Below are 15,612 nucleotides of genomic sequence, written 5' to 3'. Positions count from 1 at the left end.
CGTGCGCGGGCAGCGCCAGGCCGGGCCGGCCGCCCCGGGGCCAGCGCGCAGCACGGCGGGCGCGCAGCCGGCACGGGGCCGCGCAGCCGGCACGGGGCCGCGGCGCGGCGGCGCTCGCGGGGGGCGCCGGGGCCCCTTTAAGCGCAGGCCCGGCCCCCTGGGCTGGCCCCGGCCGCCCAATGGGCGCCGCGGCCGCCGCGCTGTTTGTTCCAGGCTGCCCGTTGCGGGCAGCGGCGCGGGGCGCCCGGGGCGGCGGCGCCCGGGGCGGGACGGGACCCGCCGGGACGCGACGCGACGCGCGCGGGCGCAGCGGCGGCACCGCGAGCGCTGCCGTGAGCGGAGAGCCCCGCGGTCCCCCTGAGCGCCGAGCGTCCCCTGGGAGCGCCCTGCCGGCTGCTGCTGCCGCCGCAGCGGAACGCGGCGGGAAGGAGTGGGGGGAAAACAACAACACGGGAAGTTTTATACTTATATTTTCCAGGCATCTGGCAGAGATTCCGCGCCCCTCCTGCCGCCCCCCCGCGCTGCGAGGGCGCCGCGGGGCAGAGCGGCTGCCCCCGCGCCGCGTCGCGTGGCGGCGGCGCTGGATGCGGGCGCCGCGCGGCCCCCCGAGCGCCGCGCCGCGGCACGTGCAGCCGCCGCTCGGCACCGCGGGCTTGTACCATGCTCAAGATCCTCACCAAAAAGCTCAGGAACCAGAGTTTGAATGAAATTCAGCCTTTCCAGCTCAAGGTAAGAGCGCACCAATCTGTATTGGTGGTTTTCTTTTGCACCCTTCAGGTAATTAATAACGGGGCTAGTGAAAGCTATCACCTTCCAGTGTGCTGGGCCGGTTTCCTCTCATCCAGTGTGCTTAGGCAACTGACCCGCACTATATTCCCCTTTAATAAAGTCCTGTTCCTTTGCACGTAGAGTTACCATGCACGATTCAGTAGGTGACACAGAGAGGCCTGAGTAAAGACATATGTGTCTGAATTTTTTTTTCAGTCTAGAAATATTTATTTTTATGAGGTTTACCTTTAGTCACATAAGCATGTGCTTGTATATCTAGTTATCTGTGTCTCTGTGTGTATAATCTGTAGTCCCGTAAGACCTCTGAAGGCTGGAACCACACTGTGCTAGGCACAGTACACAAACAATTTGCCTTAAATGCCTTGCTGCTTAATATTTGCATTTCTGTCTCCCCTGGTTCTGAAGCCTGGGATTTCAGCTGAAGTTTGCAGTCTGGCTCACCACGTTGACCTGTGGCTTTTCTAACTTTCCCTAGGTCCCTGTATAGTTTTTAAAAGGAATACTGAGAGCACAAATGAGGGATAAGGAATACCCAGGCTGTTTCTGCCAAGCGCAAGGAGGAATTTCTGAACCGTATGCATTGGGCTAAAAATGGAGTCACAATGAGCTGGTTACAAAAAGTACCAGATTCTGCTCTGTTGCAAGTCTGGAAAAATCTGGAGGTCCCGACTCAGATCTGCGGAGTTGCTCTGGACTGGCATCGGTGCTGCTGGACATGTGGCGCCTGGCCCCAAATCAAAGAAGGGCTATGGGAAAAGTAGCAGCCCTCATTGCTTGGAATGGGGGCTGGGGATCCACATTCTCGACTCTAGTGGAGTCTTTTGTATGTGTTATGCAGAGGCAGACTGCAGTGCCTCTGTGCTCTGCACAGTCACTCGGGCCAGGCTGATGGCAACTTTGTCAGAAACTGTGCTGATACTTCCTCAAAGTTTATTTATTTATTTATTTATTTATTTATTTTGTGTGTGTGTGTCCATGCACTTCTGTCTGCAAGGACTGCAGATGCTTTGGTTTTTAGGGGAGGGAGGATTAGATTTCTTTGGAAATAAGGACATTGCTTTATGTTGTAGTGGACGGGCTCAGTGCAGAATATCTCTGCAGAGGCAGCGGGGGTGGGAGATCAGCTCCTCCATATTTAGTATTTTTATTTTAGAACCTCAGGTTATGGAACCACATGAGTTTTTAACAAAGAAATCTCAGGGGGATACATGCAACCTCTAGGACACTTTGGGAGCACACAAGAAAAATGGTAGCAGTGGGTCTGTGTAGCCATTTTGTTCATATTAGTGCCGGGATTTTGTGTTGCAAACAGGTGGGCTGCGTTTTTGCAGTCTCAGCAGAGAAGACAGGCTTAAGTTTGCAGTGTTGCTTGAAGCTGTGATGCAGAGACCCTCAGCGGCACCACTGCAGCCAGCCACGGGGAGTGGTACAATGACTGGTACACATGAGTATATGGGCAGAAAGCCAGGCTTGCAAACTCTGGATTTGCATATGTTTTGTAGGCCATTGGGGACCATGGATGGCTGCCTTGGCTTCCTCCAGCCTTGCGCCAGGGTACTAATCACTTCATAGAGCGGGCAGGGTTCTGTCTTAAAATGTTAGAGCAGAACTCTGGGCAGGTGTGGACATGGGGCAGATATCCCTAAGAGCGAGGAAGGTGGCAGCTCCCTATGGTTGGACTGGACAGAGGTGGTGTCACAGGTTCTGGCTGCTGGTGTGATCTTTCACCACTGCCTTCAGATGCTTGTGGAACAGGTAGATGTGAACTGGACTTTGGTGTTTTCAGCTTTCTCACAGTCTGTCTGTGACCCATGAGGGTGTGTACATATTCTGGCGTGCATTATTTAGTAGGCCTGCTCTTGCTGGCCTTCAACCTAGTGAAAAGTTAGTTACATGCAGGCATAAAATCAGATCTGTAGTAGTGTCAGTGGAGAATGAGGGGCAAATTTTGAAAGAGTAGGAGGAGGGGCAAATTTTGAAAGAGTAGGAGGGGATTTCCATTCACAACTCAAAGCAAGAGATTTCTGAGCTTGAAAAAACAGTATGCTTAGCGGCTTTTCCCTTTCAATGCTTTTGCTTTCAAACTTTATGACCTTTCTTAGAAGTCCCTAAATTCAAGGGAAAACAAGCTGCTCTTGCAGTATAGCAATCAGGCAAAGTCCTGGGACACAAGTCCTTGGGTAAATTTTCAACTAATTTTTTGCAAACTTGGAGAATTTGACTAACCGTTGATTTTCATCTAAGCTTTGGAAATGTTTTTAAGATGAAATTTCTGCCCACTGTGAGGACCTTTTTTTTTTTTTTTTGGTACCATCTGTCCTGAATTGGTTTAGTGTGGCTGTGGTGGGTCTTTCTAGTCTTCCCCAACTTGGTAATAACTGCCATAGCCTCGCGTAAATGAATCAAGGAGTTAACACGTGCTTTGAGTGCTGAGGTAATGTTTTTTTGTGTGTTTTTCTTTTGTTTGCTTGGTTCTGTTCTTTTTACTAATGTTAGTCTGCAGGCAGCTGACCACTAACTCTGCTCAGAGGGCTTTGACTCAGAGGTCTGCTGGTTCATCCTGGTGTTGCTGGAAAAGTAATTTTCTCTTTCCTGGCCTTTCCCCAGATGTTACCTTAGTGGGAAGGGAAGGATTGAGTGACGGATGTGTTGGATGCTGGGATGTGAAGTGTGGCTGCCAGGGTTCACATTTGCTCTGGCCCGGGAGGACTGGTCCTGCTGCTCCAGTTGTCTCCTCGCTGGATGTTGCCACCTTTGTTGCAGAGGTGGATCAATGGGTGCGTGTTGGCTGTTGCAATCTATAGGCTAGATCATTGACTTGAAGGCCTTCAGCTGCTGCAGCCTAATCCGAGAAGGGATTGAGAACTGGAGGCTTATGCTTCAGCCTGTTATTCAGCCTCCTGCTTCAGGGGTTTGGTGTTGCATGCTAGTGATTAGGCCAGATTCAGAATTCTCCGATTTTTGCCGGATTGGAAACCAAGAGGCAAAAGCAGATCTAAATTTGTGGGTTAGGATTCATCTTTGATAACAGCTGGCGATTGGGTCTGTTCCAGGGCAGACTTTGTGGGATAGGACAAAGGAATAGAAAAATGGGTTTGTGCACACTGTAGTGAAATGCCTCAAATAAGGGAAGCAAAAGAGGCTGTAACTCCAGGGCTGACTTTTATCTGTGCCTCCAATATTGTAGTCAGTGCAATTTTTTTCTTTTCTTTCCCCATAGTTTTGAATTGGGTAGCACTAAAATGTAAGTCAGATTGTACAAAACAGCCTTGAATATATACATCCTGGAGCTGCTTGTGAGTTTGAGACTAGAGGTTGAGTATAGATTTGAGTGCTCCAAAGAGTGCGAGTGCACTCCCTGCAAAGGAAATGGCTTGTTCTTTCTCACCAATGCATCTTCTCTGAATCCTTCTTCAACTCTTGTGCCCTTGCATAGTTGTGTAGTGGATATAGTGTAGGTGTCTGTTTTGTAAGCTCTGCTTGCAAGCAAGCTCCTTGGGGCAGGGAGCATCTGGTTGGAACAAGTCTGTGCGTTGCCAGTCAAACTAAGCCCTTAATTAGTGGCCCTGGGTGTTATCAGAATGAAACAGTTGAATTGTGATGTATAAAAATTAACTGGCTGGAACATGTAGCTGAAGAAAACTAAGTACTTTTGAGGGTGGCAATTCCTTCCAGCTTCACTGTTGACACAAACAGCTTTGGAGGCAATGGAATCGATGCTTTAAACCACAGAAGTTGTTAAATTACTTATGTACCTGGAATACTCCTTTTTGGCCCGGGCAGAGTTCCTTAGGATAAGTTTTGTCATTTCCTTAATGCCAATCAACATAACAGTGTCTTATATGGAATCTGTTTTGGCAATGGAGAACTGCATTTTTCTGCTGCTTAATTCTAGCCTTCTGCTTCCTTAAAAGAGAACTAGGGACTAAGTTTTTATGAGGCCACCCTGTCAGCATTCCTCGTGTATCCTCACAGCCTGTACGTGGTGCATACACAGCCACAGGGACCAGAAAATCATGCCAATTATTTTCTACTGGCACCTGCATGTAAAGTCAAGCATGAGATTCTGTTCGACAAGTGATGAGAAATCGTCCCGGTCCCGTGTGAAGAGGGCTCAGTAATTCTGTACATAGTGAACCTTGGGCTGGCAACGGTTTCTGAGCCACTGTCCTGGTGGTAGCTGCTTACTTTGCAGAGCCAGGGGTGTGTGCCTTAAACTTTGCCTTCTCCGCCAAAAAAAAGAGAAAATCAATGTCTTTATTACTGACACAGAGTGGTGCATTTTCAAAGCTCTGCATAAGGACTCATGATGTTTGTGAATTAGGGCAGAAGATTAATTCCAACTTCTACTCTTTTTCTGTTTTGCTGGGTGGACTGCTTGTCATGTGCTTGGCCAGCCACTGCTCTCCAGATTGACTGAATAAAGCACTGAACAGTAAAAATGGAGCTTTTTTACTCCCATAGTGTGTGAAGGTGTTCTCTTCTGCATGTGCCTTCAACATATGTGGCAAACTCGGTTGGGGGGTTAGACTAGATGATCTCTAAAGGTCCCTTCCAACCTTAAGGGTTCTATGATTTTATGAAACAGATCCATTCCTCCAGGACTGTAGGGCTTGGTTTTAATTCTAAACTTTGTCTTTTTAACTAACTGGTAGAAATATTAGATGCTTTTGGTTCACCTTAATCTTGTTTAGGAGGGAAAAAGGACTTGAATATAAGTGCAAGTATTTTTTTTTTTTTTTTAATGCTTATTAATATGCCTCAAAACAGACGTGTGATAATTTGGACTAAAATGATGTTGCTAAAGTATGCTATGGTAGATGTCACTGATAGAGTTAGCTGAGGCAAAGACTGTTATCTCCAGGCAGTCTTTGCACTTCTTTCGACTTGGCTTCTAAGTTCTAAATCTTCAAGATTTATCATCTTTTCTATGCAATAATCTGACACTTATGATCTCCATGAATGACTTGATTCCAGAGTGTGTGACTTCAGACAAATAGCAAATATTGTAAGTATGGCAAAAATGGGAATTTCCTTGACTTTGGGGTAGTTTGATGAGATATCTTGTCAGCTGGTCCCATTTGTGACTAATTTGAAGATACGGAGTAGATATTTTTTTAAAAGTCCATATGCCTGCGTTGCAAAGACATCTCATTCTTTCCTTTTATTCCCCAATTCTTGATGTTATTTAAATGAAAATTTGAATTCTGAAAATGTAATCCTATTTATTCATTTATTTGCATTTCAGTGAAAACAGATTAGCCCGCGTTGCTTTGCAGGACAGTAAAGTTCTGCTTAATTTTCTGTTGTCATTCACCATCTTATAGCTCCTGAATTTATGTTGCAGTCTTTGAGATGCTTAAAGTTTAGCCAAGCAGAAAAAAAATGGTTTATATTTGAATTAAAGAAATAACAATAATAATTTACGTTAATTATTGCTCTTGTAAAACCATGGTTCACTGATAACAGTTTTTCTTTTTTTCCTTCTTTTCTTTTTCCCTCCTACCCACAAGGCTCACATGGCCTTAGGACATCTCCGTGGAGTGGCAAGTGGACAGGGTACCACCACTCTGCTGTGGCAGGCCAGTCCAGCCAACCTCCCTGGCTGTCCTTGGAGCACTCCTTGGGGCAGAGGCGTGTTGTTGAGATGTCTCGATATGGGAACTAAGGGCCTATTTTCCTTTCTCAGTGGGAAATACACTCCCTTCACCACAGCGTAGGCAGTGTCAACCCCTCCTTCCCCCACACATTGATCTGGAGTCCCTGCTTTCCTCTTTGCTGGGATTTGGGTTGCCAGGTGACCCCAGTCTGCCTAGCAACCAGTGTCACAGGTATGTGTGCTCTCAGGGCTGCTTTCTCCTGCAGTAGCTGTTGTACGTGGCCACGGTCACAGCCTGTTGGGCCTTCTCTTACCACCACTGACCATCAGAGTCAACAGCGAAGCTATTTTTGAATAGGTACCAGCACCACCCACAACCATGCAGCATGAACACCCAGGCAGGGAGGTAGGAAAGCCAATTAGCTGTGACCTTTGTGTGAACAGAAGGCATTCCTTGTTGGCATAGACTGTGCCTGCACACAGCCTCTCTCTTCTGACTCAGGCCTAAAAGTTGCCTGAGAGACCCCATGGCCCTATGTGACTTGCAGTGAGCTGTTCCCGTGCTCGTCCAAGCACAGGTCTGCCCGAGCTGTGGGGACACATCACACGTGTGAAGCACAGTTCAAAGACCAGTTTCTTCTGGATTTTCTGCCTTAGTCCTCAAGGGTAGATAGCTCGCAGTGCCTCTGTGCAGCTTCTCCCCTCTCTTGCTGTGATTTTTTTTCTCACTTTGCAACTCCATTATAATCTTCTCCCTACCATAGGTGGGTCTCTCTGGACACTGACCTGAATGCTGTGAGTACCATGGTCCATGCAAAGTCCGAATTGCTCCCTTGTAGGAAATTTCTCCAGGTATGGATTAAGGCAGAGGAAGTAGGTCATGTTTGGAGACTGTCTCCTCTGCAATTCCTACCAGAATATCAGACGCCAGCCCAGGCACACTTCTGCTATTCTCTTCTTAAGACGACCCCAGGGGGATGAGACTGCTACAGTAGAGTGTCCTTCACCTGTGGGCACTTCTGTGAAGAGTTCATGTGGTAGCCTTTCTATTCCAGCCCTGATAGCTTCATGGAGGCTGAAACACTGTGCATATACATGGAGACTTCCTGGTGGACCTGGGCATGGGAAAGTAGCTTGCCTGGAAGATCTGTAGCAAAGTTGCTGCCTAACTGCTTGTGCAGTATTATGGGTTTCTGTAGTTGTTCTAGGTTAGCAGGGCAGAGCATCATCTGGGGAGGCGGAGGCTAAAAGCCCAAAGAAAGCTTTGGGAGTCACCAGCAATTTTAAGGCAGGTAGTATGGGCCAGGCTGTATTTTTAGTCCTCTTTTCTCCTCCAACTTCTTTAAACAGGCAACCTGCCCACTATCCAGGCTCACTGCAAATGTTAGAGTCAGTGTTGCAGAACCTCTTCAGCTTGCCAAGGCTTGTGATGTGGTGCTGGGAAAGGAGACCAGTGCCCATGCCCCACTGGTATGAGACCTTCCAACCAAGTGTTCTCAGTGAGGCGATGTGGTAAAACCTCAGGAGGTGCCTGGCAGGCTTGGCTGAGTGTGAGACCGTCACTCATCTTCCTCAAATCAGGTGCTGTTGTACAGGGCTGGGATGATTGGACTAGTTGGTCATTGTACCCAGCACACATGCCTGGAAAAAGACCTTGTCAGCCTTGCCTGAGAACCTCACAACCCTTGCTCCAGTGTCAACCCACATGAGAAGACCCACGAGCCTTCCAGGTTTGGAAAAGCCTTCTGAGCAAGAAAGGGATCAGTGCCTGAGCCTAGGTGCTGCAAGGAGGTTATCTGTTGATTGTCTCTCCTTTCAGGGATGTGTTGTTCTTAGGTTTATCACCTGACTGCAAGGTCTTCATCTGAATTTAGAACTATGAAAGGGCAAAAAATCTCCTTCTCTGGATATCTTCAGAATCCGCCTGGATGCCACCCTGTGCCACGTGCTCTAAGTGCCCCTCCTTCAGCAGGAGGTTTGGACTAGATAATCACTAGAGGTCCCTGCCAACCTCAACCATTCTGTGATTCTGTGAAGAAATGTCTGGATAAAGTACTCCCATATACTTCAGTATTTAATAATGTCCACAGTGAGAGTAGACAAGCCTTGGTTTCTGACATTTCTAGGGAACAAGTGGAATTCCTTGGCCTTAAGTTGCTGATTATTTGAGTTGAGTTGGCTACAAACCTGATTTTGAGCCCTTGGTTTCAAGGAGATCAGAGAATTCAAATAGATGATGGTGTGAAGGTCTTATCCACTCCCCTTCATTTTGTTCAGACTTCCGTCTCACTCTAGCCCTTCCTAATGGGGTCATTACTGTTTCTCAGCTGCAGGCTTTTTTAGGTTTTTTTGTTCTATGGAGGAGGATTTTGGTTTGTTTGTTTCTGACTGATGTCCTTACTACTTGACATAAGCCACAGTCTGCAATGCTCTTTGTGGACATTAAACAAGAGAATAAAGTTTACTTTGGTTGAAGGAGGATTTCCTATCTTGAGAAAAGGACCCAGATAGGCAGCTAAATGTACCAGTTGCCTATCTGGTTATAAGCTGGGAAAATATCAAATAGTGCTTCCATGTCCTCCCACCCCGTTATTACATGTAAAGCCAAATATTTGCTCCAAGTAGTTGCCTGCAGCCAGTCAATATGGGCAAGGGTACAGAAAGGGGACTGGTGTTGTTTTGTTTCTATTATTTACTAGTAGTTGGTTATTCACAAGAAATAAGAAGTTCCGTGGCCAAAGATTGGTTAACTGGAGAGAACAGTGGTGTTTCATGCGTAATATATAAATTGCATCATTTAGAGGCTTAAAAAAAGCAGTTATATGTATGCATTTTTGTCCTTAAAAAAAACCAAAAAACAAAAAACCACTTCATTCTGGCTTCGAAAGATCAAATCATTCTTGAGGAAATTCTTCAGAGATATTCTGCATTGCGCTGTGGTCCAATGTTCGTTCCTGTGTCTTTCACCTGTTATGGTGTATTGGGTTGACAGTTTAGTTTGTGACCCTTGGCTATCATGTCAATAATTGTCGGTATTGAGTGAGGTGAGTCTGATCTGCAAGAACTCCATCAGGTTTTGTGTTGAGTATCCTCTTGCACTGTGACATTGCACGTAAATATGCATGTTCTATACAGCCTGTTTCTGTGAATGGACCTTAAGAGGAATGATCCCATATAGACCTAAAACCCTGCTCTCGCAATGGGTGCATGGGGAAGACTGTAAGAACCGAGTAAACTTTCATCTCACAAATTCACAGAGGCAGCAGTTCTGTCTCAGGATTAGTCATCTTGTGGACTTTTTTCTTGCGCCTGTCCACCTCTTCCCCTCGAAACTGTGTAGAGTCTTTAGGTTCACAGAACCCCGTCGCAATAAGTTTCAGACCTCAGTTGCATGTTGTGGAAAGATCACCTTTTGCTTGTTTTGAACCTGCTTCTTATCAATGTAATTTGGTGCTCTCTGACTCTCATCTAGGAGAGGATATTAAACATTCAAGTCCTCTCTTTGTGCTGCTTGTCTCTAATCCTGTCCCTTTGTCTATGGGATGAGAAGACAACCTCTTCAGCCAGATTCTCCCAAGGGAGAACCACTGCAAATCACTTGATGCCTACCAGGAAAGGATCTGGCACACTGTTTGCACATAGTGCTAATTCTTACTTTAAGGACAGCTGAACAGATAGCTCAAAGGTCTGATCTTGAAGGATGATTCTGGCTTGCTCCATGGTGAAACATCAAATTTGATGTAAATCCATAGAGACAGAACTCTGCTTGTCCTCAGAAGGGTTAACGTGGGATTTTTGGAGTGGAAGATGCCTGAAACATTTTTGTTCTGGCCCTTGAAATGCTTTTTCCAGCCTTGCAGTAGGGCACTGTTCCTTGTGTTTGCAAATCTGGCTAATGTAGTTCGCTATGGCTGAGTGAATGTTGAATGAGATCTCCCAACACAGCTTCTCCTCAGCTAATGAAGTACTTCAGTGATAGCAGTTGCCCCCTCTGGGATATCTGAGGAGGTGAATGGAAAAACTGTTACCAGCTCTATTATTTGTGCCAGCTCCTGTTAGGCTGCTCTTGCCTGGCTAAGAGGATCTGTGGAGGAATGGGTGGTCACAGTAAGCTGTCAGAGAAGCTGCCTTGTGCAAAGGGACTTCTCCTCAGAGCTACAGATGAAGAACTGAGGGCAGTGGAAATGGGGTGCAAGCTGGGAGGGGTGAGGAGACATATATACTTGTGGGCTAAGCAGGTATGTTTGAGCTGATAGCCCTCTCTCCTCCTCTCTCTGTACCTGTGTGAACCCTGTGCTACAGGGGTCCTTCCACTTCTGGATGTCCCTCACAGTGGCTTCCCCTTATGTCTGAAAGGGTTGTCTGCCAGTGATAAATAGAGTGTCTCTTAATCTGTCAGTGTTCAGCTGCACATGGGCTAGAAATTACAGAGGCAATCAAGTCACTGTAGTTCAGTGTAGGTGCATGCGGCCCAGGAATGAAGGCAGAGCTATAGTTTTTAATCGTTCAGACTCTTGGTTGTCTTTCTGGACTGCTGTGCTGCGTGGCATTAACACTGCTGTGCAACTCCTCTCCTGCAAGACGTGAGCTGGGAGATACTAGGGCTCCTTGATGTGACCTAGCAGAGGTGCTGACCTCCTTTGCAAAGGGTTCTCTCCTCAGCACAACTGCTTTGTAGGTTGTGTCTTTATTCTGCTATGTGTTTCTGAAACTTTACTGCTTTTTTAAAAAAAAAAAAAAAAAAAACTAATTCCCTTTTGAATTATATATGTAAAATGCTGTCTTGAGACTTGTGGAGTGAGGCATAAAACAGGTGGATAGTAGTCTTCCAAGTGATTCCTTGAAACGTGGATATAGGTAAGCTATAAATCTTTTTATCACATCCACAAAGCCATGAGTGGAATCACAGAGAAGGAGAGAAATGTGTTGTGTGGCTCTGCCACATACAGGTGACTTCTGGTTGAAGCCAGACTAACTGGGCATTTTTACTGAGCAGAAACTAAATGGCGAGAGGAGAGTAGGAAACTTGCCAGAGGCTTGTTGAAAAGTGATCACTGGAAGCTTCACTTGCAGAAGTAGAGTTGGAGGAATGTGTGGTCTCTATCACCACAATCAGTTTTGTAAACCCTAACCAACTCCTTCAGCTGATGACACAGCAATAGTTCTGAGACATGCAAAGAGTCTTGCTACCAGAAAGGACAATGTATATCACAATGTTGAACTGCAGCATTCCTTGGCCCATTGCACAGCAGAAGTAGCAGTATTCAGTCAAGTATGGTGTTCCAGGAGGACAAGGAGAAACTTAAAGATTGAAGGCTGTATTTCTACTTTTGCTACCAGGCCACATCCATCTGCTGGGGGAGGGCTGTGGTGACTTACTACCATCTGTAATTTCAGTCATCGTGAGCTGCTGAACCCTGGCCCCAAGTACAACTGCAGCAATATTTATACAAAGAGGTTTTGGTTCTTGTACTGGCTTGAGTTTATCTTGAGTGAGGTTTAATAGAGGGATCTTGGCTAGCCTGTTCTAAAAATATTTGCTTAGAGCTTCTGAGAACAGACCCAATGTGGACAGGAGTCAATGGAAGAAGCTGTTGCTGTGATTCATCTGATACAGGTGTGTAACACCTGATCCCTAGCTGTTGTAAAACAGCTCAACTGTAGGCACAACCTGAATTCCATCCAATCACCAATTCTGGTGACTTAAAGAGTGTACATGATCGTGTACCATGGTGCTCATTAGTGATGGATATGGTGCTTCCCTGGAGCGCCAGCGAGGCTTTGGGACTTGTTGCTCTTTCACCAAAGCTCCTGGTAGTTTTGTCCTTTGTCTTCCCTGCAGAGCATTCCCAAGTTAGCTCTGGGAAGGGCAGGGAGGAAGCTAGATATGGATATTTGATACGAATTAGGACTGCTGCAAGAGAACTGATGTGGGAGAGATGGGAGTTGCAGAGAGTCCAGCTGTGCTTTGTGGTTTTGGCATAAACAATGTTTTGACCAGTCTTTTTGGGCCCCTTCCCAGTACTGAACCCAGCCACTGTGCTTGGGAAGTTGACTCTGCAGGGAGTTCTCTGATGCACTCTCTTGCAAATGAGCATCCCAAAGCTCACGGCAGTGTCCTGTCTCCTCTGCGCTTCCCATCAGGTTTGGCCACAATTGTGTCTTCTTTCAGGAGCCCTGGACATAAGATAAACTCACAATGCAAGCAGTGTCAAACCATGTATTACATTTGTCACTGGGAATACAGGAGGGTGAAGAAGAAGACTTAAAGCAATACAAAGACAGCATACATGTCACACGTGTATGTGTGTGTAGATGAGAAGGCACCCACACAACCTTGCTGTTCTCTGTAAGGCTAGCATTTTCCTCCCTCAAGATCTGGTAGCCTGACTTAACCCTATGCTTCTGGAAACCAAGTTTGCTTCTGTCCCGCTCTGAAGAGAAGCTCAGTTTTTTTGTTCTCTGGTTAAGAAATTCCACCACTGGCACCCTGAAAGTTGCAACTTCCGCCATCTCTGTCCACTTTAGATATGTGAAACAGCTGAAAGTTAAATTAGACTCTAGGCCTATGCAGAAGATTACAGGCTTGACTGAACTTACACCTTTCCCATAAAAACAGGGATGTTCTGGTAATGAGACAAGCCTAGAAACAAGGCCACTGAGGAGTGCCATGCCACACTAGCCCAGCATTACTTTAAGCCAGACGTATGCTTCATGGAGGTGGACAGTGCTTGAGGGTTATGAACCCTAGGTTCGAACCTTGCAATTTGCAAAAAAAAATAGGGAAAGACTTTGGAGGTAGAGCTATTCTAAAAATAAATGCTGAAATAATAATAGTAGAAAGGAGGACTTTAAAAAAAAAAGTTTGCCCAAACAGGGACTGTTTGACTGGAAGTCTAGCTGCTGAAGAAGCCCTGCTTTAAAATCCCAAACAAGTCTGGGCACTCAGGTCTCACTTGTGGATGCTTGAAGGCTGAACTGAAACTTTCCTCTAGTCTCTAACTCTGCTGCTTTACTGGAGGAAAGGACATGTACTACAGCCTGTTTTGCTAGAGTAAATGGTGCCTGTAGTGTTGGACATCTCTAAAATAAAAATTAGAGGAGAGTTTGGGAGAAGGGAAAAATAAGATGTTCATCTGAAGGTCTGACTCACTCATTCCCTCTTCCTTGTGTTGTTCCAGAGGCCAAAACTGCATTTCAGTGTCTCATAGTCTCCCCTGCATTACCACTTTCTCTACTTCAGAGCTACTCCAGTGCTTTTATTGAATGGATGGCACCTCCTTCATTCAAGACGAAGCAGAGTCCCATGGCAACTGCAGCAATTGTTTACCTGTAAAAATAACAATGAGGAAATTGAGTGAAGTGTTTTCACTAAAGCCAAGCAGTTGGAAGGGAGAAGATCCAGCAGCAGAGCTGTGTGCTGTGGTTGCCTGTGCCTCTAGCAGTTGTTCTGTAGGCAGTGCAGCAGGCAGAAGATAGGTCTTAAATAAGTTTCACTTCTCCAGTTTGAAGCCTGAAGAAATAGAAACCAGCTCCCTGTAGCAGAGATTTAAGCAGTCATTGGTGAGCTATTCGTCTCTTTCCAGTTCTTTGCCAGGAACCAGTGAGTGGCACTGATTCTGCCAAGTCTTGTTCCAGATCACACAGATGGGGCATCACTTAGTGACAGGGAGGCTCCGGAGTCCAAGGCTCAGCCCATGAGCCTGTGTAGTGAAGAGCCCTGCAGCTGGCAGGGGAGGTGGTATTGGCTTGGCCCAGGGAGCCCCCTCCCTGGACAGACTGCTCCCAGGCATAGGTTGGGAAGCAGACCCTGTAGCCTATCTGCATTCTTGATGCAGGCTGGGAAGGAGAGGAGCAAGGGAGGAGAAAGCCTTGCTGCTTCAAGCGGGGTAGGGGGAAAAAAAAAAAAAAAAAGTGGTGGAAGAACAGGATTTGTCCAGCTTGAGGACACCAATGGGGGAGTGAAGTTCACAGAAGAACTAATTCACAGAAGAACTTCTCCCTCTACCTTTTTCCACTACAAAACAGCTTGTAATAGATGTGTTGTTTAAGTATCTTCTAGAACTTTGTGGCTCCCTCTTTCTCGTTCCTAGTGACATAAAAATATACTTCCCCCCAAATCTTGTGCATCTAATCTGATGCTTGTTGAAATGGCTAGGCAAGTAGTTCTTCATTTACACCCACATGCTCACTAGCATTGCTTTTATGGTCACAGATGCTCACATGTGCCTACTTCCACAGCACAGTACTGCTTCATTCAGTGGAATGCTTCTGAGGAGAGGAATTGTTGCTGTTAAAGGCAAAGTAGTCAAGGAAGAATATTTATCTCTAATTAGTCAAAGGATGGTCTTTTTCCTCCCTGTATCCTTTTAGTTTCTGGAAATTCTTGTTAACTCCAGACAAATGTCTGCTCCCCTTCTCAGTCTTCCACTAGGCTTTGTCTGTGTGGAATGGCCAGGAAGAGTTTCACACACTAAATTTGAACTCTACAAGGTAAATATTCAGCCTGCTGAATGTTATTCTGTATTCAGAATAGTATTCTAACAGAATTATGTTCTGTTAGCCCCATAATGCAGGAGCTAGGCGCTCGTATGTGGGAGCTGGTGCAGTTTGGAATAATTCAGTTTCTAAAACCCTGATTCTGTTTTTGAAGAATTTACTAATACTAATAAAAGGAGAATTTAGCACTACTAAAATAGCCCTCCCACCCCCATAGGCTAGCAGGAGGATGATTAGCATGACTGTGGGAGTCCTATTTTTCTTTGAAGCCTTTTGTATTGTTACATTCACTTTATTTTCTTTAGGCTATACAATGGGATCCAATCCACAGACTCAGTTTCCTCTTGTTTGAAAGAGATTTGTCTTCTCTCTTGCAGGTGCTCTGAACTTCTAGAGAAGTGTTCAAGGAAACTCTGAGTGAATTAGGTGAATTAGTCTTGGGCTGCCTGTGAGATCAGGATGAGCTTGGTGGGCTTAGTTGTCCATGATGAGACTTTGGGCTGGCTATGCAGTGCTGTACAGGGCAAACTGTATATATCAGAAACCAGGACCAGTAGACATAAAGACCTGCAAAATGTCAGTTATTGACTCAAAATCCAGCTCTTGATTTTAATCCTCTCAAGCCAACTATATAATGTCATAGCTCTTTGACCTACATGTGCTACATGTTGCCACCTCAGATTTGGAATCAGTGCCGTGCCCTGTATTGACATGTACACAGTGCC

The 15,612-nt window shown here is 46.0% G+C and overlaps 1 protein-coding gene across 4 annotated transcripts in view; it reads left to right on the top strand.

The window, feature by feature from the left end:
- Positions 1-599: 599 nt before the first annotated feature.
- Positions 600-15,612, top strand: part of LOC104565083 (uncharacterized) — a 55,159-nt gene continuing 40,146 nt past the window's right edge. For 3 of the 4 annotated variants that reach the window (XR_015913331.1, XM_010211736.2, XM_088524262.1), the window contains exon 1: positions 603-729. Coding sequence is in view for 3 of the 4 variants with exons in the window: in XM_010211736.2 (XP_010210038.1) it covers positions 661-729 (69 nt within the window). In the remaining variant the exon portion in view is untranslated. Of the gene's footprint in view, positions 730-15,612 lie in introns of all 4 variants that reach the window. The other variant, XM_010211735.2, reaches the window with a different exon arrangement.

This window comes from Tinamus guttatus, unplaced genomic scaffold, assembly GCF_059628265.1.
Source record: "Tinamus guttatus ecotype Peru unplaced genomic scaffold, ASM5962826v1 Tinamus_guttatus_pri_ptg000208l, whole genome shotgun sequence".
Classification (NCBI taxonomy): domain Eukaryota; kingdom Metazoa; phylum Chordata; class Aves; order Tinamiformes; family Tinamidae; genus Tinamus; species Tinamus guttatus.
This window is presented reverse-complemented; position numbering and strand designations above follow the sequence as displayed.